General features: G+C 52.1%; 2 protein-coding genes across 7 annotated transcripts in view; one reads left to right on the top strand and one right to left on the bottom strand.

The window, feature by feature from the left end:
• The window catches only part of WDR37 (WD repeat domain 37), a 50,490-nt gene extending 38,412 nt beyond the window's left edge, over positions 1 to 12,078 (bottom strand). For 2 of the 5 annotated variants that reach the window (XM_047739584.1, XM_047739585.1), the window contains exons 1-2: positions 11,408 to 12,078; positions 733 to 910 (exon numbers count right to left, since the gene is read on the bottom strand). In XM_047739584.1, coding sequence (XP_047595540.1) covers positions 733 to 910; positions 11,408 to 11,631 — 402 coding nt within the window. In that variant the 5' untranslated portion in view covers positions 11,632 to 12,078. Of the gene's footprint in view, positions 1 to 732; positions 911 to 8,632; positions 9,307 to 10,891; positions 11,261 to 11,407 lie in introns of those variants that run through there. The other 3 variants (XM_047739588.1, XM_047739587.1, XM_047739589.1) reach the window with 3 other exon arrangements.
• A 2,764-nt stretch (positions 12,079 to 14,842) lies between these two features.
• On the top strand, positions 14,843 to 17,003 carry LOC125106068 (isopentenyl-diphosphate Delta-isomerase 1-like). 2 transcript variants are annotated; one of them, XM_047739590.1, is made up of 4 exons: positions 14,846 to 15,142; positions 15,281 to 15,373; positions 15,748 to 15,878; positions 16,519 to 17,003. In XM_047739590.1, exons 1-4 carry the CDS (start codon positions 15,001 to 15,003, stop codon positions 16,834 to 16,836), a joined length of 684 nt encoding a protein of 227 aa, XP_047595546.1. In that variant the 5' UTR covers positions 14,846 to 15,000; the 3' UTR covers positions 16,837 to 17,003. The 2 variants fall into 2 exon arrangements, with proteins under 2 accessions (XP_047595547.1, XP_047595546.1); XM_047739591.1 differs by lacking the exon at positions 15,281 to 15,373 and having other exon boundaries at positions 14,843 to 15,142.
• The last annotated feature ends 9,724 nt before the right edge of the window (positions 17,004 to 26,727 follow it).

Below are 26,727 nucleotides of genomic sequence, written 5' to 3'. Positions count from 1 at the left end.
TTGTCTGGAAAGCAAGTCCACTGGGAGCCGGACTCTCAGATCCCTCTACCCCCACCTACCATGCGAGCGGCTCGCACCGCCCACCACTGCTGCGGTCTTCCTGCGGCCGAACCAGCCAGAGCACCTCACACCCGCCATCCAGGGACGCCTCTCGGCAAGAAGGCTAAAAAATGCTGAGTACAAAGACGAGGGCCCTCGGGGCAGCGTAGCGGCCAGGCCGTTGAGCCTGCAGGCCTCTGAGTGACCCTGAGGAAGGGTTACCCCGAGACGCGCTCACCTACTTGTCCTACATCACAATGGAGGAGGGGCGTTCAGAAGGCCAAGCAAAGGACACGTTCACCTCAAATGGGAGTTAACTCCAGAAGATGCTAGCAAAGGAGAGTGTGGGACTTCCACTAGAAATGTAAATAAATCTAATAAAAAAACGTGTCCCAGACTGTTTACCTGCACTGTCCAATTCGGTAGCCAGGAGCCACATGTAGCTATTTAAATTTAAATGTAGTGCTCGCATGTAAATTAATTAAAATTTAAAAAATTCCTTTGTCACACTAGCCAGCCACGCGTCTCTGTGTAGGCATTATATGTGACAGTTGTTTTAATCGGTTATTAAGGGAAGAAGGGGCTGGTTTGGTTTTGTTTAGTCTCAGTAACCCACCCTTCTTCTCCACTTTGGAGACCTGCATGTATGTGGCTACTTCTGGAACATTACAAACACAGTCGACACGAGCTCACCTGTCCTTCTAGCATCTCTCTCGGCAGACCCGTCCTCTCCTGCTCCGAGCTGTTGGTCCTTCGTATGGAAAGGCTGTGAGATTTGCGTTTCTGTTTTGCTTGGCGAGCAGTGGAGCAACTCCCGCTTTCTGTGGGCATTACTTCTAGAAGGTGATTTCCCGGTCGCTCCTGCAGTAAGCTAAACAAAAGCAGGGAAACTTAATTTCTGATCTGCCAAACTGAAATGAAGGAAAAGCAGATGACAATTACTTTCAATTCCAAACTTTTTCACTATGGCAGTATTTACTATTTAATTTAGAAAGTGACAAATTAACCTTTTTTAAGATAAACACCCCAGCCTTCATCAAACAGGTAACTTTTTATCAAATTTGATTAACAAGTTTTGAAAAACCAAATGGCAAAGCCAGGCTTAAAGAACAAGTCTCCCTTAACCAACTTTCCCCAACCTCAGTCTACTCCCCCGAGAACCAATTCTAATCACACATTCTAGATCGCAGATCCTAGAACAATGCTGTCCAAGAGAAACACAATGCAAGCCACACACAACATGGCAAATTTTCTAGAGCCACGTTAAAAAAAAAAAAGTTAAACACGTAAAATCACTTTTAGTGATTTATTTAGCTCACTGTGTCTAAAATACTATAACTTCAGGCAACACAGAAAACACTAATCGCCAAAACCCTTCTCCACAACAGCTGTAACGTCTTCTGTTCCCATCATCGACGGGATTCTGCTCTCCACCGACTCATCTGGAGCATTCCCTGTGCTCAGTTCCAGCGGCCCTGACCGACATGCAGTATCTTGTCACAGTCTTTGCACACACTTCTCTGGTGGCTAGTGACCCTGCACATCTTCCCGTGTACTGTCAGGAAAACGTCTCCTCGCATCTTCTGTCCAGCTTCTGACAGGACTCTGGGTTTTTACTGCTGAGATCTGGAAGTTCTCCGTACAGCCTTCACGAGGTACATGTCAGCTGAGTGGGTTACCAAGTTTCCCCCAGTCTTTTATCCTAACAGGGTTTTTCACAAAACAACTTTTAAAATTTTAACGAAATCCCACTGATGGATTATCTTTCTCCTACAGATCATACTTTCAGAGTCATGTCTAAGAACTTTTTATCAATTCTAGCTCCTAAAAATTTTGTTTTCTTTTAAAATTGTAGTTTTATACATTATATTTAAATTTATGAGCTCCTTTGGGTTGGTGTTTATATTAAGGCGTGAAGTTTAGATCCCAGGGTATTTTTGTTTGGGGTTTTCTTGTTTGTTTCATTCTTTGCTGAGGATATCCGAGCATTCCAGTATCACATATTGAAAGCTACCCATCCCACGCTGAGTTGAGAAAGTTTGGCATCTTGGTCAAAAATCCACTGGCTATATTTAGGTGAGATTATTTCTTGGTTCTCTCTTCTGTTCACCTGATCTATGTATCTCTCTCTCTCTCCAAACAACACAGTATTTTTTTTTTCAGTTTTAGTTAAGTAATCTCTATAATGAACGTGGGGCTTGAACTCATGCCCCCAAGATCAAGAGCCGGATGCTCTTCCAACCGAGCCGGCCAGGCGCCCTGCCAATGAAACAGCCTGGACTACTGTGTGGTCTTGAAATCATGAGTGATTCCTATCACTGAAAACTTTTTTAAAATTGTCTTAACTATTCTAGTTCCTTTGCCTATCCACATAAATTTGGAATAATCTTTCCCATACCTACAAAAATAAAAATCTTCATGGAATTTTAAAGGAATTGTGTTTAATCTGTTCATCGATTTGGAGAGAAGTGGCACCTTATCATGCTGAGCGTTCCAACCTATGAATACAGCGTACGTCTCAGTTTATTTAGATCATTTCTTCTTCCCTCAGTTCTGCAGATTTCCACGAAGAAGTCCTACATGTGACTTTTCAATTCACACGGAAACTTGTGCTGTTACTTTCTGAGTGATGTTAAACAACATTGTATTTTTATTTCCATTTTGTGTTAATTGCTAGTATCCCACACTGTTGTTGAAGTCATTTATTAGTTCTAGATTTTTATTCATTTTTTGGCATTTTTTATGTAGACTAATGTCATCCAAAAAAAAGTTTCATTTCTTCCTTTCTGATCTGTACGCCTTTATTTCCTTTCCTTCTGGCTTAGAAATTCTAGTATTGTATTGTAAATAGTGACAATAAACATCCTTGTTTTGTTTGGATCTCAAGGTTAAAAAAACGGTTTCTGACCGTTAAGTATGATGCTAGCTGTAGGACAACTGCTGCGATGAGAAGACTCCCCACTCCTGAGAGTCTCACTAATGTGCTGAATTTTGTCATGGTTTTTTTCTGCATCACTTAATGGTGCGGCTTTTCTTTACCCTGTTAACAGACCAATTACACAGATGATTTTCAAACGACATTCCAAATTTGCATGCACAAGTAAACCCCACTTGTCCCTAGTATACCAGTCAATCTCTGTTCCCTCATTTTGTTTTTTGTTTTGTTTCTGCCTTCCTGCGGGTTACTTCAACATGTCTCAGCATTCCATTCTGACATATGGTGTCGTTTCTGAGGTCACCTCTTCTGTGTGACTTTCAGTGACTGCTGCAGGCATTAGGTTTTCACAGCTATCGGTCCGATGATCAACACTGCACGAGTTCACGGTAACGAACAGAAACCTGCCCTCCTGTCTCCTTACACCCCCACTCGTAATGGTCACGTGAGACACTTCCTCCACACACCCCAAGAGAACGTCCAGAGCTTCAACCTTCAGCCGCGAGGGGAACCTGCCGTGTGCACCAGCAAGTCTGCTCTCGCCGCCGTCCGTGCTTCCTTCCCGCTGCGCCCACGTGGCTTCCCGCCTTCCCGGGGTGTCGCGCGACCTTCCTCCAGCTGTTCTCTTTGCGCAGATCTGGGGCCACCGACAGATCACGTGAAGGATGTTTTCACTTGATACAGAACCCTGAGCTGGCAGGTCTTTTCCTCTTGCACTTGAAAAATATGCCACGTCCTAGTGGCCTCTATGGTCACTGATGGCAAATCCACTGTCAACTCGTCTGTCCACTCCCGGAAAAGTAGCACTTCTCTCTCACTGCTGTTTCTTTAGTTCTCAGAAGTTTGACTGCGATGTGTCTTAGCATGGATTTCTATGAGTTTCTCTCGTCTGAGTTTCATAAAGCTTCTTGATTCTGCTAAGTTTATAGCTTCCCAAATTTAGGAAATATTCAGCCAGTATTTATTCAAGTATATGTTTTCAGCTCCACCGTCTTTCTCCTCTTTCTGGGATTGTAACAAGAACAACAGGTTTTTGTCAAAGTCCCACAGGCCCCCGATACTCCGTTCCCTTTCCTCCGGTCTATTTTCTCTCCACTGTTGAAGTTCGGTAATCTCTGCTTCTTCAGTCTTTCCTCTGTCCTCTCCATTCTGCGGTCCCACCGTCCACCAGGTTTTTGTTTCAATTACACTCTTCAGCTCCAAATTCCCATGTGTTTATTTATATCCTGTGTTCTCTCCCTGACGTTTTTTTTCTCATTTGTCTCAAACATTACTAATGGCTCACTACCACATACTCTCATTCTGGCTGCCTGCAAATCCCTGTCAAATCATTCTAGCATCTGCAACATCTCTGTGCTGCTGTCCGTTGTCTTTTCTCATTCAAACGGAGATTTTCCCACTTCTTCATGACAGATAATTTCCAACTGAAGCCTCAACATTATGGGTTTCACGTTACGAGACCAGGATCTGATTTAAGTCTTCTGTTACAGCAGGTCTCTAATGACCATGCCCCAGCAAATTCTTGTTTCTGCCAGGGAGACCGTAAAGGGGGAGATGGAAGTCCGGGTTCTCGGCTCAGCCTCCCCTGACCCTGGGTGGGGGACTCCTCACTGCTGCTGAGTAGAGCCTCGGCTTAAGCGTTACCTCCTCTAAAAGAGCTTCCTCTGACCACTGCGAGTCACAGCACTGCATGGCCCTCAGCACCTGCACACTTAGGTCTTAGCTGTGGTTTACTCAGTTAATGAATGCTTCCCCCACACCACCACCAATGTCCCACCTAGGACATTATCTGGGCTCACTACTGTTCTCGTAGGGCCAACCAGGTGGCCTGACATAAATACATCCCAAAATATTTGGTGGTGTAAGTGAATGAATGGACGAACACATCTAACACCAACTAGCTGTATAACCTCGGTCAAGTCATTTAACCACCTTCCTAAAGCTTAATTTTGTCATCGTCAAAGCAGGGACAGCAATAGCATTCATTTCCTTTTTTAAGTCATGCACCAGTACTCTTCAGTTCATAAACATGTGAGGTACCAGGAATACTGCAGTGAACTAGACAGACTTGGTCCCTACTTTCAGGTTATTTAGAGTTGTGAGACAGACCTTGCATAATATCTCAGAATTTACTACAGAAATTACAAATTATGGTGACTAGTCTTTTTTTTTTTTTTTTTTAATTTGTTTGACAGACAGAGATCATAAGTAGGCAGAGAAACAGGCCGGTGGTGGGGGGAAGCAGGCTCCCTGCTGAGCAGAGATCCCGATGTCGGGCTGGATCCCAGGACCCTGGGATCATGACCTGAGCCAAAGGCAGTGGCTTAACCCACTGAGCCACCCAGGCGCCCCTATGGAGACTAGTCTTAAAGACATACAAGTATCATGAGAAGGCAAGATACAAACTAAAGAGTTACAAGGTTTTTCCAACAAAATGACATTTAAACTGAGACTGAAGGACTAGTAGGAGTTAAGCATGCGGAAAGAGAGAGAGGGAGTGGGTATTCCAAGAGCAGGAACAGCGAGTGCAAATTCCCTGAGCTGGGAAAGAAACTACTTTATCAGAGGTACTAACAAAGAGATAATGTGGCTAAGGCACAACAAACAATGGAGAGAATGGTACACGTGGGAGAGGTAGGCTTAGAGCCTGTCTTTCATGTTTAGATTGTACCCTAAAACTAAAAGGAAGTCATTTCAAGGTGTTTACATCAATAAGTGACACTAGATTTGCATGAAAAATCACTCGTGCTGCTGTGTAGAAAACACAGGAAAAAGTCACAGGCCTCCGAATGGGAAAGCCAGCTAGGAAGTCACTAGAGCAGTCTAGGCAGTTAACGATGATCCTTAAGATCAAAGCGGTACACGGATGGACTTGGGGTGGGGAGGGCAGGTGGCGCAGAAGAGAGGGGTCAAGAACAGCCCTCACTTCTGGGATAAGAAATGGGTGAAAAAGAGATCAAATTACTGAGGTATTGAGATATCGAGGCAGCAGATTTGCAGAAGAAAGCAAGAACTGAATACTGAAGGTAACATGCCTGCAATGCCTCTGCACATCTAAAATCCAGAAGCAGCAGGAGGCGTACAGGTCTAGAGAGGAAAAGAGAACGGGACTAAATTTATAGATCTGGGAGAGGTCTACACCATCATTCCTCCAAATTCTATGACTTACCAAATATTACTCTTCTTAGTAAGATGGAAAAAAAGCTTATATGAACATTACAGGTAGAAATAAACAACACACAATAAAACAAAACATGTAATACAACTCCCTCAAATGACATATGGAAAAATTATTTTTTTAAAGTAGAATCACCTCAATTAACTAAGTCAATCTTAAATCCTGTTTCATTTTCATAGCAAATAGAAAAATTATTTTTTTAAAGATTTTTGTTTCTTGGGGCGCCTGGGTGGCTCAGGGGGTTAAGCCTCTGCCTTCGGCTCAGGTCGTGATCTCAGGGTCCTGGGATCGAGCCCCGCATCGGGCTCTCTGCTCGGCGGGGAGCCTGCTTCCTCCTCTCTCTCTGCCTCTCTGCCTACTTGTGATCTCTCTCTGTCAAATAAATAAAATCTTAAAAAAAAAAATTTGTTTCTTCATCTGACAGAGAGAGAGAGTGTGCACAGGTGCACAAGCAGGGAGAGGTGCGGGGCTAGAGGCTCAATACCCGGACTCTGGGATCACGAACCCTGCGGAAGGCAGATGCCTAACCAATGGAGCCTAACCACCCCCGCACAGCAGTGGAAAAAAAAAATTTTTTTAAAGATTTTTTTTTTTATTTATTTGACAGAGAAAGACACAGCAAAGGAGGAAACACAAGCAGGGGGGTGGGAGAGGGAGAAGCAGGCTCCCCGCTGAGCAGGGAGCCCGACACGGGGCCCAATCCCAGGACCCTGGAATCACGACCGGAGCCGGAGGCAGATGTCCAATGACTGAGCCACCCAGGCACCCCGAAAAATTATTTCTGACTGAAAAGTTAAAGAACACATTTTTTAATGACATTTCGGTCTGAAAATTTAGAGCTACAGAAATTAGAGATGACTGAAATAAAGATATAAGCCAGACAATGGCAGAATCTATAATTGGCAGAATTTTATACACACAAAAGTTACACTGATATTAACTTTGACAAATTGAATATAACAAAACTACCTTGGTTAAACAATTCATATGATCCCACTTAAGGGTATTTCAATAATTTTTTTTTTTTTAATGGAACCATTCAGAACTATTTAATTGTGCCACATAAAAATTTGGCCAAGAAACCAAAATGATTTAATGGAACATTACCCAGAAATTATATTCCTCATAAAAAGGAGGTAGACATAGTAGTTCTTTTTCAGTGATTACACAGATTAAATTAATAACCTCATAAAGCATCTCCATTGCCAAATCATTAACACAATCTACCACAGTTACCTTGCAGTTTGTAAGTCACACTTTGTAAAAAAGGAAAATATCAAAACCTTGTGAAACCGTCCTAATAGAGCCGCAGAGAGGAGACTTTATCTGCAGACGTTTCAATCAAGTAAATAAATGAGTAAAGGTCTTTTCTGTCCTATCTGAAGACTTATGTCAGTGGAAATATTCCGGTAAGTATAAGCTGGAAAGTTAATGTATTTTGAAGATTCCACAAGTTGGTTATATAAAGTGCAAAAACTGCAACACCAACCTTCCCTTTACCTCAAAGTTGTAGGTTTTTCGGTGTTTTGTTTTTTCATTTTTTCAGTAATCTCTGCACCCCACACAGGGCTCGAACTCACAACCCCAAGATCAAGAGTCACACACTCCACCAACTGAGCCAACCAGGCACCCCTCAAAGCTGTAGGTTTTGAATCAATGATTTTCTGTCTTAAGTATCATACCACTGGGTTTCCAGACACTATACCTTAAGAAACAAGCACTCCTGGGGCGCCTAGGTGACTCAGTCATTAAGTGTCTGCCTTCAGCTCGGGTCATGGTCCTAGCTAGGGTCCTGGGATGGAGCCTGTATCAAGCCCCCTGCTCAGTGGGGAGCCTGCTTCTCCTTCTCCCACTCCCCCTGCTTCTGTTCCCTCTCTTACTGTGCCTCTGTCAAATAAATAAAATCTTCCCAAAAAAGTAATAAGCAGTCCCCTACACAACTAATTTCAAAAACCGTCACCCTCTGGTGGTGCCTGGCTGGCTCACGTTGGAAGAGTGAGTGTGTGACTCTTGATCTCAGGGTCATGAGTTCAAGCCCCACGGTGGGGTGTCAAGATTATTTAAATAAATAAAACTTTTAACAAACAAATCTTCACCCTCTGCCTTTCACTGTGTCTTCAACCTCCCTCCTCCCCACAAACCCCAAATACTGTTGTTCTAGGCTTTGCTTGTTTTCGTCATTTCACCACACAGTACATATACACGTAATCTTTTCATGTTGATTGATTTCCAACCAAATATGTACACTTCACACAATCATAGTTTATAAATCTGGAACAGGTTTTGGTTGTCCAAAACCTGGCATTAAATGGAGATTTTTCATCCTTGGTAATTTTATCCCTTAAGACCTAAGCTCTGTGATGCGCCATTTCAGTGATGGGCTCGTAATGCCTGTGCCATGCGCTGTGTTCTTAATACTTGAAGACGACGCGGCCAACTCAAGTTCTGCCTCCTCCACTCATGTCTTCAATGATATTCACCATTCTTCGGAAACTAGAGTGGGGGGTTCCTCTAGTTTTCCTAGCCTCTTTCCAATTTCTTCTTTTCATTCATTAATCTTTCCATCAAAATTTTCTTCCCAAACCTTCTTTAAAATCTTACTCTTGTCCTCGTCGTTCACATCCTCTCCCTCCTCCAGTAGTCCGCCCTGGTGCCAACACCACTTCTCCCCACACCGGTCCGCCCAGGGTAGACAAGGCCTTGGTTGACCGGAGAACTGAAGCATCTACGGTCTTCACCGCCGCAGGGATCAGTATTAGGATAAATCCTATATAAATGTTTGAAAAGTGTAGGGTGTTTTCAGGTTGAAATCACAGAGAGGAGCAAGGAAATCGCAGGTGTCTGTAAAAGGAAGACGGAACTGATACGGCAGGGGCTCCGAGCCAGACACGAGGGAAGAGCGTTAGACAGTGCTGCAGCGACAGACGAGCCGGAAGAACTACGACAAAGGTGTAGTGTGAGGTTCACATGCATCAGTAACATCAGCCACTACTGCTCTAACGTCCCTGCTGGAGCTCCAACAGGTCCCAAAATCTTCCACAGGCCAAACACTTCAGTACACCGGTCACAGAACTGCAGAGGGGAGGGTCGCCTGGGTGGCTCAGTGGCCGATGTGTCAGTCTTCAGCTCAGGTCATCACTGGGTCCTGCCTCGAGCCCACATCAGACTCCCTGCTCAGCAAGGAGCCTAGTTCTCCCTCTCCCACTGCCACTGCTCCTCCTACTTGTGCTCGCTCTCTCTGTCAAATAAATAAAATCTTAAAAAAAAAAAAAAGACTGTAAAGGGAAGAAAAAAAAGGGGGACCCTGAAGGGGCAGGGAGAAGAAAAGAAAAAAGAAAAAAAAAAAAAAAGAACAGAACTGTAAAGTGGAAAAAAGTCTTTACTCTAAAAGTAATCTACTGTAACCAATGTCAAAAGCTGTGCCGTTTTACCTAAATACAATCAAAAACAAATACCTGAAATTCCAAAAGATAATTACATTTCTTAAAAATATTCATACTAACCCACTATTACAGGGCAGATCCCATTAAACAGGTTCATGAAAAAAAAAAACCTACTGCTTTTAAAAACATTATTTTCAAGGAATTACAAACAGTTCCCCCCAAAAGCCCAACCCCTCATCCCACACTCGCAGGAGGAGTTTTAATGCGAAGTACCCCGCACAACTCCTGTGCCGCGCGTGCCCCCATATACAAAACATTACTCACAATCTCACACCCAGCGGGACTCTGAAACATTTTTTTAGCAAGAACAGAACACTTGACCCCGTAATCTCACGAGCGTTAAGCAGACGCACACAATGACCGCGCAGTGGAATCCGTCCGGGCCCGTCACGGTGTCCAAGGTGACTGCCCAGCCGCCGGTCCACGCAGCACCTCGGACGCGCTCTCTTCCCGCGCGGCGCTGCGAATGGCCGGCCGCGGCGACAGCAAGGCCAGCGGCCCCGCAGCACCGGGGAGAGGGCGCCGGCAGGCTCGCGCCGCCGGTCTGCGCCGCGGGCGGCGTCCACCCGAAGGGACGGGCAGCGCGGCGGGAAGAGGACCACCCGGACTCCCCGGGTGCAAGTGCGAGGCCAGCCGTCAGCCGGCCGGGGGCTGGGACGAGAGGAAGGCAGCGCCCCCCGCCCCGAGCTGTCCCGGGCCGAAGGCTTCGCAGGGACGCGGGGCGCACACAGCCCAGCGCGACCTTCCCCGGGTCCGCACGCGCTCGGAGAGGTCGCGCAGCCGCTGTGCGGTGCGGCCGGGGTCCGCCGCTCTCCCCGCCGGCCGGGCCCACGCGAGGAGGACACGGCGCCCGCACGACTGCCGAGGGCCCGGCCGCGCAAGCCACGCGGACCCCCAGCCCGGGAGCCGAGCGTGCGGGGAGAGGCACTCCGGAGGCACCGGCCGCCCCCGAGGCGCACGGCTCCGAGGACACGTGTAAGGTCACGCCGTGGAGGCCCCGTCCTGCCCTGACGGGGCGCCCGCCCGCGCGGAGACGAGACCTGCCGACGCCCCCGGGAGGCTCGTCGGCTTCCGCGGACCCGCCGGCACAGCCGCCCCGGCCCAGCACGTAGCCTGGGGCTCCGCACGAGGCACCGCCCCCCGTCCCCGGCCGACCGCAGCCCTACACCCGCCGCAAGGACCGCGGCACGCCGGGTCGGGGTGGGGGGCGGGGCACGCCCCCAGCCCCTCTCCGAGCCGCAGTCCCCAGCCCTCGGGCTGTCCCGCCGGGGAGGAAGAGGACCGCCGGGCACTCACCTGTCCTGCCGCCGCCGTGCCCGCCGACCCCTCAAGCCAACCGGGCCCTGCGCCGCAGACCGCCCGTTCCCAACCACGCGGCGCACGCACGGACCGGGACACGCAGGACACCGACTCTCCGCCCTGACACGGCTCCGCGACCCGGCAGCCCTACGCCTCGCACTTCCGGAGCCGCCGGAAGCTCCGGCGTCGCTTCGCGCCTAGGCCGCCGGAAGTCCCTCCACGACCTCCGCCCCGCGCCGGAAGTTCCGTTCTCAGCCTCCATCTCCGCCGCGACGGCGGAAGTCCCTCCCCCGCCCTGAGCCCCGGCCGGAAGTCCCGTGTCGCGCTGGCGGGGCCCGAGTGCGCGGGCGGCCCGGGGCTAGGGGGTGCGGCAGCGCTCGTGGGCGCCCGAGACTGCCCGCCCTCGCCCCAGGGGGCCGGCGCTTGCCCGAAGATGAGCCCGGAAGGGCCGATCCGTGGGCTGGGAGGCGCGGGCGTTCGCACGGACCCGCCGGCCCGTCCCCCGGTACTCACTGCGGCGGGCTCGCGCGGGGGTCCTTGACCCCCCCAGGTTCGCGTCCATCGGCTCGGGTCGGGGCCGCCGCTGGCGGGCGTCCGGACCTGCGAGTCCCCGCGGCCGCACGGTGCGGGCTGCGGCGGAGGCTGCCGGCCGCGCGGCTCCCGGTGGGGGCAGAGCTATTAATACTGGAGCGCGGCGGCGGCGGTGACTCACCCGCCCCGGAGCCTGCGCTCGCCATTGGCCAGAAGGACTCGAGTCAGCTGCTCGCCGCGGAAGGTGGGACTGGCTGGTGTCCGCGCGGGCTGGGGTGGGGGGGGACGGGCCGGCCGAGACCTCCGAGAGCCGCGGCCGCGCCGCGGACGGCTCTGCGGGCGGGGACTCGAGCTGTGGGGGCCGAGCGGCGGGACAGCCCCGGACGCGCGGGGCTCCTGCCTCCAAGGCACCGCCCGCCGTTGGCTCCCAGGACCGTCGCGGCGCGGCCGTGCGGGAAACAAGCGTGTTGGAGCTGGGGACCCGGTAGCCGCGGAACGAGGGGACGCGATCCCGAAGTGTTCGCGCGCGGGTGGGGCTCAGCCGGGCAGAGGCGTTCCGGAGGAGACGCGGGGCTCCAGATTCCCGGAGTCGCGGCGGGCACCGGGAGCCGCCTCTCCGCTTCGGGGTTCCGGCGGGCGGGCGGTGACAGCGACAGGGGACAGATGCGCAGGAAGGTCACACGCAGTTTCAGTTACGTGAGGAGGGAGTTCGGCAGACGTGCGAGATTCCGGAGAAAGAGGATCCTCGGTCACCCCGAATCCAGGAGCAGGGCCCGGGACTCCAGGGGCAGGAGAGCAACTCGGGGGTGGGGCCGGCCCGCTCCTAAGCCAGCTGGAAGCCACGGGACGCAGAGGGGACTCCAGCGGAGTAGACTGGCCAGCGCCCTCCTTGTCCCACCCAGGCCTTGATGGCGTCCCAATGCTTGAAAGACTTCCCCCCCCCTTTTTTTTTAAGATTTTTTATTTATTTATTTGAGGGAAAGAGATGTGGCCTGTGCGTGCACAGGCCTGGGGAGCAGCAGGCAGGGGGGAGGAGCTCCCGGGACCCTGGGATCATGACCTGAGCTGAAGGCAGACGCTTAACTAGCTGAGCCACCCAGGCACCTCAGGCCTTTCTGATGAAATCAGTGCTGGTATTAATAAGGTGATTGATACTGAAGAATGACATGTGTCAACATTTGCAAGATTTGCTTAATCCAGTGAACGAGTATTTTCCGAGTGACTCAGTATTGCAATATCAGGCATGAGAAAATAGGCAGTTTTGGTCCCAAGCAGTGAGTGTTCCTGTAACGGTCTAAGATGTTCACTGACGCGGTTTTGATGTAGGAGACATTAAGTTTGAAGCCCACAGCCAAGAAGGAGTTCTCGGGTGGGAAAAGGTGGTTTTCTGAAAGCACAGGGTAGGACCCGGGGCAGGAAGAGCTGCATCCGGTTCATACACCGCCCGGGGCTTACGGATGGGGTCTCTAAGGAATATGGGAAGCAGGGTTTCCGGGACGTTGAGGGGCTCGCTCTTGCTGGGAAGTGCTACTGCTGTCCAGGGAGACCTCAGCCGTGAGACCGCCAGGTGTCCTTTCGTGGGCCATACGCCTTGGGGTGGGGAGTGGATGGCCAACAAGTTTCTTGGTGGAGTCAGGGATGAAGGAAATTTCTAAGTTTTATGTGTTAAAGTACTTGCAGGATCCTGGGGGTTGGGCAAAGTCTGCCTTTTGCCCTTAGCAAAGTACTCACAGGGAGGCCCCTGAGTCCCTGGGGGAAGGTCACTCTGCCGTTTGGAAGGACTTGGCAGTGGGCTGGTTCTTATCAAACAAAAATCAGCTGGATCATCTGAAAAGGCTGGTAAAACAGTTACTTGCCAGTTTTCCAGCGTGTGTATGGGAGGTAAGAGTTTCTTCATAGATGGGGTCCAGTACGACAGGTGACAGCGGCCTTCTCCGCAGACAGAAGCGACATGTGCAGTACGGAAGCATCTCCTTGAGCCTCTTGTGATGTGTTTGCAGAGCACGTACTGGTGTTACTTGTACTTACACGCAGCGTGTCTAAGTGAATTCACAAATACCTTAATTTATTATCATTTTAAAAAATTTTAATATACTTTATTAAGTCTTTTGCCTAATTCGTTTATTTTTTTTTAATTTTTATTTATTTATTTGATAAGACAGATCACAAGTAGGCAGAGAGCAGGCAGAGACAGAGACGGGGAAGCAGGCTCCCTGCTGAGCAGAGAGCCCGATGCGGGGCTCGATCCCAGGACCCAGGACTCCGGGATCATGACCTGAGCTGAAGGCAGAGGCTTAACCCACTGAGCCGCCCAGGCGCCCCCACATTATTAAAAATTTTTATAAGATTTTATTTATTTGCCAGAGAGACGGCGAGAGAGGGAGCACCAGCAGGGGGAGTGGGGTAGGGGGAGCAGGCCCCCCGCCGAGCAGGGCGCCGGATGCGGGCTGGATCCCGGGACCCCGGATCCAGAGCCAAGCCAAAGGCAGTCGCCGCCTGTCGCTGCGCAGGCGGCGGGCCCGGAGGCGGACCGCGGGACGCAGCCGCGCACTCCGCTGTCGGTCGGGCCTGAGACTCGGGTGTCCGGCGAGCCCGCGCCGCGGAGCCGTGCTCCTCACGGGCGCAGGACGGCGGAGCGTGGCCTGCGTGACGCGCTAAAACGGACACGTAAAACGGCCCGAAGTCCCCGTGTGCCCTGGAGACACCGCGCGTGCAGCCACAGTCCAGTCAACCTGTCGGAATACACGGATGACTGTGACCTGAGAACAAATTCAGTGACTTCGGAATTTTAACAGAAAAATGAATTTTCTTAATGAACACGTGAAAAACACGTAGTACTTAATATTTTGAGTGGGTGTGACGTGCGGGTGTGAGGTGAGGCGGCTGTGGGGGCGGGGCGGCCTCCGGAGCGAGGACACGCTTGGCGCGGTCCCCGCGGTGTTCGTGCTGCCCCGCGCGGAGGGAACCCGAGCTCGGACCCACTCCCCCGCGGCTAACTGCGCAGAGGGCCCCGCGCACACACGTCACGACCTGTCAGAACTCGAGCGCCCGAGGACCCGGAAGTGCGCGGACGCTCTGCTCGGCGCCTCCGGCGCGCGGAAGGCGGGGGATAGTCCGAGCCGCGCGCCTCCCCTCTGTTGCCGGGCTCCCTCCTTAAAAGCGCTCCGCTGAGCACAGCGCGGCTCAGAGGGCACCGGGAGCCGCCGAACCTCGGCGTCGGGACCCTGCACACGCCCTCGCGCGACCGTGACGTCTGCGGGGCCGGCGCGCGATTGGCTGGGGAGCATGTGGCGCGCTGTGGCGCGGGCGCTGACGGTTGGACGCGCGGCCTCGAGGGGCGGGCCCCAGGCCTGGGAGCGGGGCTTAAAGGTAGATCTCGCGGAGCGCGGCCGCGGGAGGTAAGTGGTCCGGGTGGGACGTGGGACGTGGGTCGGGCGCGGAGGGGCGCGGAGGCGGAGCGCCCGGGAGCGGGGACCGAGCCGGCGGGCGCTGGTAGCGGGGGAGCCTGTCTCGGGGACCCGCGGTCACGGGCGCGGCGCCGTGTCAGGACCAGGGCCGCGGGCTGGGCGGACGGCATGCCGGAGGTGGACGTGGACAAGCTGGACGCGCAGCAGGCGCAGCTGCTGTCGGAGATGTGCATCGTCGTGGACGCGGACGACCGGCGCGTCGGCGCCGACACCAAACGCAACTGCCACCTGAACGCGAACATAGACCGAGGTGCGGGGGCAGGAAGGGGGCCGGTGCGGGGCCGGGTCGCGGGGGCCCGCTGCGCTGTCGCACGGCGGGGTCGCGTGTGGAGGCCGGCGGCGGGGCGGGGGCTGCCCGCGGAGGAGCCAGCGCGGTGTCCCCCCGCAGGGCTGCTGCACCGCGCCTTCAGCGTGTTCCTGTTCGACGCGGACGACCGGCTCCTGCTGCAGCAGCGCTCGGACGCCAAGATCACGTTTCCCGGTGAGTGTGGACCCCGGGGGGCGGCCGCGGGCTCGGGGCGGAAGCTCGGAGCGGGCACCGCGCTGGGGCCCCTAGAGCCGACACGGAGCGCGTCCGGATACGCCGTGACGACGGGCGGAGAAATTCCGGTTTTCTGATACTTTTTGAGATTTTACTTATTTGGCAGCGACAGAGGGAGCACAAGCGGGGGGGGGGGGGAGCAGGCCCCCCGCCGAGCAGGGCGCCCGATGCGGGGCTCGATCCGGGACCCTGAGATCATGACAGACGCTCAACCACTGAGCCCCCAGGCGCCCCTTCCTGTTCGTTTTAAAACTGGAGTTTCTCACGGACCCGCGGAGCGACGGGCTAGGGAAGCTGACGCGTGTCCCCCGCAGGCTGCTTCACCAACTCCTGCTGCAGCCACCCGCTGAGCAACCCGCGCGAGCTGGAGGAGGCCGAGGCCATGGGGGTGCGACGCGCGGCCCAGAGGCGCCTGGAGGCTGAACTAGGGATCCCCATGGAAGCGGTAAGCGCGCGCCTGAATCCCGCTGAGCAGCCCAAACGCACGTTAGGCCGCCGCAGTTAGAATTTGGACGTAAGGTGCGTCTCTGCTCTGTGAGCTCGTGAGGTACCGGCCCCAGGAAGCCCTCCACTAAAGAGTCCTTGAATTTCGGTCTCCTGCGAGAACGTAGCCCAGTGTGGAAGTGGATGGATCCCTAACCAGTGTATAAAGTGGATTATTTTTGTAGTTGACCAGATGAAAGACGATAGCTTTTTCTGTGGAAATCCTTTCAAATCGGAACTGCAGATCTGATTACCCAATCAGACGCACGCGAATGACCTTTTTTTTCCTGCAGTTGCTCCCTTTAAATGAGACCCGAGCAAACAAAGTATCTGTCATCTGGTTAAAATGGTAAATACGTTTTCCCCTTGCAAAGTACCATGGAGGCGTGAGGACACGCATCTAGTTTGAGCGACCTTTTCTCTTACAGTCTGTCCGTAAAATGGGCTCGAGTGTTCGTCCCACAGGGAGAAAAGTTTAGGCACTTGACACTATAATAATAACAGAGACGGCTGGAAGCGGTTCCGCGGCCGGGGCGCGCACTGACAGGCGCCCTGACGTCCCTTGTGCTGAAGTCTTTGCTGCTGTTTCATGTTCGTCGCAGGTGCCTCCGGAGGAAATGAACTACCTGACGCGAATCCACTACAAGGCTCAGTCAGACGGCCTCTGGGGGGAACATGAAATCGATTACATCCTGTTCATGAGGAAGAATGTGATGTTGAATCCGGACCCCAATGAGATTAAGAGCTACTGTTACGTGACCAAGGAAGAGCTAAGAGAACTTCTGAAGAAGGCGGCCTGTGGGGAAATCAAGCTGACCCCCTGGTTTCAGATTATTGCCGATGCTTTCCTCTTCAAGTGGTGGGATAACTTGAACCACTTGGATCAGTTTGTTGACCATGAGAAAATACACAGAATGTGAATGTGAAAATGAATGGTTAGCGAAATAGTGAAAAATTTCTCCACTTAGGAAACTTAACGTGATTTTTTAGAAATTTGGTTCCCCATAAGAACTGGTCACTTGAAACCTTGATACTTTATAACCAGTATTTGTTGAAAATACAACCCACTTGTTAATTTTTTGTCACACACCCCTATATGTGTGCATTGTTGTTCATAGAAGACACCTGTGAGAGGTCACTGTCAACACAGAGGGCAAGTTCGCGTTCCCTCCAATCGCGCGGTCCTGACGCAGGAACAGCAGGTGAAGCTTTTCATTTTCAGAGCGTTGAGATGATCCCGTCCGCGGGCGCGGAGAACACCTCGCTCTTGCCAAACGCTTTACGAATCATTCCATTCTTAGGACAGCCTAGAAGAACGTGCAGGGGAACGGCTCACTTAGCTACTTCAGAGTAGTCCAAGTTAACTTCCATATGAGCAGGTGGAACTAGTGGAGGAGGTTCAAGAGAAATTAAATGCTGCATGTCCTGATTTCTGTCACTAAATCTTTTGAACAGTCTTTGCCAGGTAGTAAAGCGCGCGCTCCGGTGGACGGTGCACAGGCTGCTTGTCAGGTGGAAATCGAGTCAGCGGGGTGAGGATTTCTTACCTCGACGCTGCTGATATGTGGGTTGGATCATTCCCCATGAGAATTCATCCTGTGTGCTGTGGGATGTCTAGCTGCTGGGTTCTACCCACTCAAAGCCATTAACACCCCTCCCCCTCTGACAGTCACTGTGACACCCGATGCCAAGTAACTCCTGGAGGGCAGAGGCACCCCCAGTCAAAAACCACTTCTACAACATCAGGCTGTATTGTAGGGGGAAAAAATTTGCAGAAATATGACCGTCCGTGTTACCGATTTGGGTTATGGGATGTGTATATATTCATACTTAAATTACACCTTGACTGAGGTGCCTGGGGTCTCAGTCGTTAGGCGTCTGCCTTCGGCTCAGGTCATGATCCCAGGATCCTGGGATCGAGCTCTGTATCAGGTTCCCCATTCTGCAGGAAGCCTGCTTCTCCCTCCCCTGCTCCCCCTGCTTGTGCTCTCTCTCTCTCTCACTCTCTCTCTCTCGCTGTCAAATAAATAAGATCTTTAAAAACATATTGCTAAATTATACCTTGACTAATGCACTTTCCAGAAGTCTTGCCATAGGTTTCTCAGGTCTGAGATCTTAAGACAGCTGCATTATCCTTGAGTGTTGTGTAACAAATAACAAAGAAAAGCATGAGAAATGTTCTAGCAAAGCAAATGTTTTGTAAATTCAATAGAAAAATCCCTTAACAGTTGACTTAAAACTTCAGGCAAGATTGTGTGGCAAATACTAATTTTTCTGAAAAGCAAAAAGAATAAAAAGAAATACCACATTTTAATATTGTTGTTTGCTTTGTTAAGACTTTAATCCCATTATTTAACCCTTTAATAAAGTCATGGGATCCATAATCAAGAGCACCAGTGGACCGCACACCTTGTCCCACCCAGTAAACCTTCAGTGAGCACTAGATGTTCCCGCTGTCGCGGTATTAGAAGGCCTGTCTGGAACACGGAAGGATGAATGTTCTTTGACCTGATGAACCCCTTAGAACAAAACCGTTTTTATCTTAAAATTCATGGTCTTCAAAATCTATAACTGTCTGACACCTTTAGGGGCCAGAAGTAGTCTTGTATGAAACTGATTACTCGGGTTGCCTGGGTGGCTCTGCTGGTGAAGCGTCTTCCTGTTGTGATCCTGGAATCTGAGACAGTTCCACTGCCTGCTCAGCAGGGAGTCCGCTTCTCTCTCTGCCCCTCCCCCTTCCCTCCTACTTGTGAGCATTCTCTCTCAAAATTTTAAAAGTAAAATTGGTTATTCCGTCTTCAAGCCTATACTGGCCAGAGAACAAGAATGAAAAAACCAAGACTGTAGGGAGGGGCGTGTGTCACTCCCCTGCGTGGCCCCAGCCCCCAGTACAGGGATGGGCACAGGGACAGAACTCGGAGCCATGTGAGTGGGTCCCTGGGCTGCAGGTCACGTAATTCTCAGGTGGAGGTGGTAGAGGTGGTCCATCTGCTCTCCAGGAACACCTGCTTGATGGTTTCATTCCCCCCCAAAAGGGCGGGCCCATTCGGTGGGCATTCCTAGGGAGGGGGGACCCCACTCTTGTAAGTCTGGATGCCCGCCTGCATCCTCACAGACAGATCTCTCTCCGTCAAATAAGTAACTAAAATCTTGAACAGTGCACGAGGGTCCCGCTTCTCCACACCCTCGCCAGCACGAGTGGTTGCTGGTGCTGCTGATTTCCGCTCTTCCGAGGTGGTATCTCACTGTGGTTTGGATTTGCATCTCCCGACGCTGGGGGATGTTGAGCCTCTTTCTGTGGATCTATCGCCGACCTGGATGTCGTCCTTGGAGAAATGTGCTTACAACTCGGCCCATTTTTCATCAGGTTGTTGGCTTGCTATTGAGTTGTTAGCTGTCATTTCTTTGTGCCACAAACTGAGCTGTATTTGTCCAATGTTTCTAGGATTTTTACAATAATATGTCTTTTCTGCACTATACAAAGGCACATAGTCGGTCAAACATGTTGTTATTCAATTATCAGCAGCGTTTGTTATCCTCTGGGTTTGCACAACTCTGAAAGAATTAGGTCTCCCAGCACAGGTCTGAACCTGTTGGCAGTTTCCCACCCACGTCCAGCTCAGGGATATTTCCTACACTCACTAGGAGGTGCATGGGAGGTTGGGCTGGCATGTGTGCTTACTTCTGACTTTTGGTATTAAAGCTCTAATGCTTTTGCGTGATCTTGGAGTGTGTGACTAATACGGTGGCTGTTTTCAGAATCTACTGAAATTTTCTTTAGGAAAGTTCCAAGGCAGGGCATAGCACGGAACTCTTGACCTCAGGGTTGTAAGCTCAAGCCTCGTGTTGGGCATGGAGTCTATTTAAGACACACACGCGCACGTGCGCGCACACACACACACCCCCCAAAAAATAACACAAAAGGAAAATTCCAAGGGTTTTGTTATGCTTGGATAACTGTTCACTGGGTTTTCAGTTACTGAGACCTTGACTTTTTCTCTTTGATCTGCTTATTATTTGTGGGATGATCAAACATCCAAAATGATTAAGGATTTCTCTAGTTCCCCTACCAGGACACATAGAAAGATTCAAACCGTTGTATCACCTATGTTTTAAATTCGCACTGAATTCCTGTTTAATAGAACTTTGTGGTATTTTAGCCAACTGGGTGCTTTTCATTCTTTTAACCGACACCCAGACGGCCACACTTGCTTCGTTGGGGCATCACAGGTGTGGTCTTCTTTCTCACTTACTTTCCTCCTTCATATGGGATTTTTCTCAGTTGTTTTTAAATGTGTCTCTTTTGAGCAGCATGTTCTTTTTAAAAATGCACTGAGCGGGGGCGCTGGGTGGCTCAGTGGGTTAAGCCTCTGCCTTCGGCTCAGGTCATGATTCCAGGGTCCTGGGATGGAGCCCCGCATTGGGCTCTCTTCTCAGCGGGAAGCCTGCTTCCTCCTCTCTCTCTGCCTGCCTCTTTGCCTGCTTGTGATCTCTGTCAAATAAGTAAAATCTTTAAAAAAAAAAAAAAAGAAAAGAAAAGAAAGGAAATGCACTGAGGGACTCTGTTCCTCGCTGACTTTCTGTAGTATCACACATGGCCCCGGGGCGCAGTGGAAGGCCGGCTGGACTGGAACAGTAAACACACATCATCTGGCATCAGAGTCCACATCTGTCATTTCTAGTTTAATTTTATCGTGAGCTGTGAGACAACTGTGCATTTCACCGCTGTCCTTGGTGGATTAGGTCAGGCTGTGTGTGGTCTGTGTAACCAGTATTTTGGGATTGGAAGCGTTCACTGAGTGAGAGGGCCAGCAGGCGGGGGCGCATCTGCCCGCCCACGCAGTTGCCACGGTGTACAGCTGAGCTCTAGGAGCTGCTCCTCTCATCCCCCAGGCTGCAGAGAGGATGTGGGTGCTTCTGCGTATGTCTTGAGATCCTCACTTTGACCCCTGCCTTAGTGGTCTCCCAGCCAACTCAGACAAATGCCTTCGGAAAGGGGCAGACGGGGGTGTTTCATTCAGTAATTCCCACATATTTTCTAAAATCCGTCCTGGAGTGGCTCCAGGGTGGCTCAGTCAGTGAAGCCTCTGCCTTCAGCTCAGGTCATGATCTCAGGGTACTGGGATCAAGTCCCACATTGGGCTCCCTGCTCAGCCGGGAGCCTGCTTCTCTCTCTGCCTGCTGCTCCCCGTTTGTGTTCTTTCTCTCTATCTCTAAGACATAAATAAATAAAAATTTTTTTAAAGAATTTATTTATTTATTTGACAGAGAGAAATCACAAGTAGGCAGAGAGGCAGGCAGAAAGAGGAGGGAAGCAGGCTCCCCGCTGAGCAGGGAGCCCGATGTGGGGCTCGATCCCAGGACCCTGAGATCATGACCTGAGCCGAAGGCAGATGCTTTAACCCACTGAGCCACCCAGGCGCCCCAATAAATAAAATATTTTTAAAAAATCAAATAAAATCCTTTCCGGAATAAGACAAGCTTAAAATCAAAGAACACCAAACAGGGGCGCCTGGGTGGCTCAGTGGGTTGGGCCACTGCCTTCAGCTTAGGTCATGATCTCGGAGTCCTGGGATCGAGCCCCGCGTCGGGCTCTCTGCTCGGCAGGGAGCCTGCTTCCTCCTCTCTCTCTGCCTGCCTCTCTGCCTGCTTGTGACCTCTCTGTCAAATAAATAAATAAAATCTTTAAAAAAAAAAAAAAGAACACCAAACAAAAAGCGCCCCAGACAGTGGTAACAATTCCTAAAGCCTATTTCATGATCATGCCTCCCTTCCACAGCAAGGACACTACCAGGGATGGCCAAAACCCCAAAGAACAATGAAAATCCGCGTTTCCCATTACAGCCGAGTGCCAGACTGGAACTCAGTGCCCACTCCCCACACCCACACTCAGGCAGGTGATACGGGAGCAGCTGTGCGGACAGCTGCTCCTCGAAGCTGCGGGTGAGGACGAGTCAGCCTGCCCACGAGTGGAGGAACAACGCCCAGGACCCGAGGGAACGGCACCCCACACCTCCGCCCAGCGGGGAAGGGACAGCCTAGTGGTTCCCAGCAGTGAGCAGATACTCACAAGTGACCTGTCTCGGTGGAGAGTTAGCCTAGATTTAAGACTGCTTGGTCTCACCCAACTCATCCCAAACCAAGACCTGAAATGCTCGAGCTTCCCAAGCAGTTCCAGCCCCCAGCAACGGTCAAGGGGTAGGTGCACCGAATGCAACATCAAAACCCCCGTCGCGCCCTTCCTCGTCTTTGGGTGATGCCAGTCCACGAGGTAGACATAAACGTCACCGCCATCCTTGACTTCAGAAATCAGTGCGTGCTTTGGCTGACCCCGTCAGCATCTGAGAATGTGCTAGCTCGGGGGACACGCGCACGACCGCGGAACGTTCTTCGCCGGAAATGGCAGGTTTTCTATGCAGGTTAGCACACGCCCAAAAGAGGATGAGAGACTGAGACCCCGAGAGGGGTTCTGCCAGGAAAGCGCCAACCAGAGAGGGAGTTTCAGGATGTACAGGAAGTTATGCTGACATTGTGGAATGAATTAATGAGATCACATTTCTTTTTGACATCTTGGTAGAGGACAAGGGAGAGGTTGGAACAAGGAAGGGAAGTAAAGCGGAAATCAAGCTAAGTCCAGATTTCCAGGAGAGGACAGAGTCCCCGAGTAGGCAGGCTGCCACCAGCACGGAGCCTGCTCCCAGGGCCCAGGACAGGAGCAGTCACCCCCACAGCGAGGCTCAGAGGCCTGCAGCCAGCCTGGCAGGCCAGACCCAGGGCAGACCTCGGTGTTCTGGCTTCCAGCAGTGTGGGGCCCGGCGGGGGTCTGGGCTCAGGGAACTGCTGAGCCCCTCACTGAGGCTGCAGGGCCTACACCCCACGGCCAACTCCTCCCGGGATGAGGTTTTTGACAACCGCTGCCACAGTAAACGGTCCCTGCCCTGGGGCTGTCCCCGAGACCGGGTGCCTCTGCTACGTTTACTCACTATCTCCATCCCCGCTGGCCTGCTCTGCAGGTGCGGCTGCCATTAGAGCCCTCGTTCGGCTCAGAGCGGGCTCCGGGCGCTGCAGGACGGCGCTCGCGAGCGGCCCCAGCTGGGGGCAGCACGGGGCCTCCAGAGGTTCCCGCCCCGGCCGCGCACGCCCTTGATGGCCGCAGCTTGGAAGCGCGCTCCGAGACGGGACGTGGGGGTCCTCCGCTCCCCTCTGCTCCTCCGGGTGCGCGCGGCCGCGCCGCGAAGCCGCCGTGTGGCCCGCAGCCCGGCTCTGCTCCGGCAGAAGCGTGGCCGGGCCGGCGAGGAGGGCTGCGCGGGGTGGGCGGGCGGCGGCCGCGCGGACAGCCGGACGCCACCGCGCCCTGGGGCGCTCGCGGGGCTCGGCGGGGCTCTCCGCGGTCCTCCCAGCAGCGCCGCGCGCTTTTCAGCGTCCACATCCCCCCCGGTTAGTTCCCAAATCCTTCCTTCCTTTTCATCCTTTTAGAAATGGGACTAGTTCCGCGTAGTCCTCGGGTCGTTCACTGTAGTGGCCCGAGACGTGAGTGTCCCGTAGCCGGACTCGAGTCCGCAGACCGCGCCGAGTTCCTGCTCCCGGGCGTGGAGTCCCGGAGCTCCCGGCGCACACAGCCGCGCGGCCCGCCTCCTTCCCAGTCCTCGCGTCTCGCCGCCCCGGCCGGGACACGGTGCCCTGCAGCAGCGGAGCCCCGCGGGGGGCGGCCTTGGCCCCGTCTCAGAGGACCGGCGGGGACGCGGCCGCGCGCTCTCCGGAGCCGCCGTTTACTCCGCCGTGGCTTCCGGCTCAGGCTTTGTGCTTCCCCCGGAGCCGGTATCGCCCTTGATCAGATGGTCTCCCTGTGTCGCTGAGAGGGTCTCACGGTCCCCGCCGTCGCGGCGTTAACGGGCCGTCACATCTGCACGCCGGCCGTCCTAGACTCCCGGAACCTCCGGGGCTCACGCCGGGCGACCCTCCATCCTGCTCGCTGAGCTTTGCTGGCCTTTCGTTGAGGACTTCGTGTCGATGTTCACCAGGGACCTTGGTCTCCGGTTTTTCGTCTGGCCTCGGTGTCCCAGCAATGCTGGCCTCATGGGATGACTTAGGAAGTGCACCTTGTCTTTGTTTCTGGGGAACAGTTTAAGGACTGATGTTTTTTAAATGTTTGGCAGAAATTCACCAGTTAAGCCACCTGGGCCAAGGCTGTTCTTTGCTGAAAGTTTTAAGAAACACACATTCAGTTGCCCACCGTAGCCCATCTTTAAGGACACCATCCAGTATCGTTCAGTACACTCACGTGCCTGCGTATGACAGATCTTTACAACTTTTACATCTTGCAAAACTGAAACTCTGTCCCCATGAAACAATCCCTCCCTGTCCCCCGGCTTCCGCCTCTCAACTCCCGGTCTCCAGGATTTTGAGAGTTACTCGAGACCTCAGGTTGAACCACAGGGTGCAGGTCCGTTCATCAATGGCTTATCTTCTGCGGCAAGGTCCTCACGCTCCATCCACACTCTGATACTCTTGTCTGCTTTTCTCTGTGCCCTTCTACTCATCCACCCATCCCTGGACTCCTGGGTTGTGCCCTCCTAGAGGCTGTTGTAATTCTGCACCAAAAGTGAGGTACACACATCTCTTATAGATCCTACTTTGAATTCTTTTGGGCTTTTTATTTTTAAAAGATTTTATTTATTCGAAGGGCACCTGGGTGGCTCAGTGGGTTAAGCCTCTGCCTTCAGCCCCGGTCATGATCTCAGGGTCCTGGGATCAAGCCCGGCATCGGGCTCCCTGCTCAGTGGGGAACCTGCTTCCCCCACCCCCTGCCTGCCTCTCTGCCTACCTGTGATCTGTCAAATAAGTAAATAAAATCTTTAAAAAAAAAAAAAAAGACTTATTCTAGAGGGAGAGCATGAAAGGGGGAGGGTCAGAGGGAGAAACAGGCTCCCCACTGAGCAGAGACCCCGACATGGGACTCGATCCTGGGACTACGGGATCATGACCTGAGGTGAAGTCAGTCGCTTAACCAACTGAGCCACCCAGGAGCCCTTCTTTTGGCTTTCTACCTAGAAGTGGGACTGCTGGTTCGTGAGAACTCTAACTTTCTGAGGACCCTCCACACTGTTCTCCACAGTGGCTGCACCAGTCTGCATTCCCCCCAACAGCGCACGAGCAATCCCCTTTCTCCGCCTCCTCGCCAACACCTGTTCTCTCAAGTGTCCATTCTGGTGGGAGTGAGCTCACGTAGGTTTCATCTTCATTCCTCTGTATTAGTGATTTTCAGCATCTTTTCACGTGCTGATTGGTTATTTGTGCATCCTCTTTGGAGAATTGCCTCTAGGAGTCCCTTATGTGTTCTGCTTATTAATTTCATAAGATCCATTGTTTAGGGCGCCTGGGTGGCTCAGTCGTTAAGCATCCTCCTTTAGCTCCGGTCATGATCTCAGGGTCCTGGGATGGAGCCCGACATCTGGCTCTCTGTCCAGCAGGAAGTCTGCTTCTCCCTCTCCCACTCCCCCTGCTGGTGTTCCCTCTCTCGCTGTGTCTCTGTGTCAAATAAGAAAATCTTAAAAAAAAAAAAAAAAGATACATTGTTTGCAAATATCTCCTCCCATTTCTTAAGGTCTCTTTCACTGATTATTTCCTTTGAAGCAGAGAGATTGGTTTAATATCATTGATCTACCTTTTTAATTTTGTTACTTGTACTCTCCAATGCTGGGATTTGGGGCACCTGTTGCTCTTTTCTATTTCTTTGTTCATACATCATTTTCCTGATTCTGCGCGGCGTCCTTCAGCTCTGGATCTTTAGGATGGTTGTCCTAAACTTTGTCTGGGCAATCACCATCTCATCCTCCTGAGATAGCATTTTTTCCTTTCATGGGCTACACACTTCCCTACTTTTTTGTATGCCTTGTGATTTTGTTGAAAACTGGACATCTGAAATCTTATAATGTGGGAATTCTGGAAACCAGGTACTCTCCCTTATTTTAAGGGTATCACTGTGCCAGCCACGGCTAAACACTGAAGGTCCCGTAGTTCTTCTGGGAGTATGTGTCTCTCCTGGAGCATGTGTGTGGTCTCTCCAAATTCCCTTCACATGTAGTTGCTTTTCTTTTTCTTTCTTTTTTTTTTTTTAAGATTTTATTTATTTATTTGACAGAAATCACAAGTAGGCAGAGAGGCAGGCAGAGAGAGAGGAGGAAGCAAGCTCCCCGCTGAGCAGAGAGCCCGATAGGGGACTTGATCCCAGGACCCTGAGATCATGACCTGAGCTGAAGGCAGAGGCTTTAACCCACTGAGCCACGCAGGCGCCCCTGCAGTTGCTTTTCAAAGTCCTAGTTCTTAAGTATCGGGCCCCCAAGAAAAGTAAAAGCAGGAAAAAGCAAAGAAAAAGAAACGGGCACTGGCTCCTTCAACCCGCTGCAGCCGGTTCCGTGGACGGGGATTGCAAGAACGGGGTCCGTCTCTGTCTACAGCTGCACCAGCAGCAGCCAGCAGTCAGCGATCTAAACCTAGAATCCTAACCTTTGGGGGACAAGGTCCTCACCACCGGGGTTGCTATGTGAACACCAAAGCCACAAGGGCTAAAACTGACCAGAACTGATGGATTTGCCAGCCAAGCCCTTCCCTGCAAGACGCAGGCCTCCAGAGAGACCCGAGCTCCAGAACAGCTCCGCGGCTGCGTTCCCCGCACAGAGATGGTTCCTGTCTCCCCAGCACCACGTGCATTTCAGCTTCTCTTAAATGAAGCTTTTTCAGCACACGTACATGGAAATCCGACTTTACGCCCCCAAAACACAGCACTTGTTAGACACGCCTGTAAGAAAACT

Source organism: Lutra lutra, chromosome 8 (genome assembly GCF_902655055.1).
Source record: "Lutra lutra chromosome 8, mLutLut1.2, whole genome shotgun sequence".
Lineage (NCBI taxonomy): Eukaryota > Metazoa > Chordata > Mammalia > Carnivora > Mustelidae > Lutra > Lutra lutra.
This window is presented reverse-complemented; position numbering and strand designations above follow the sequence as displayed.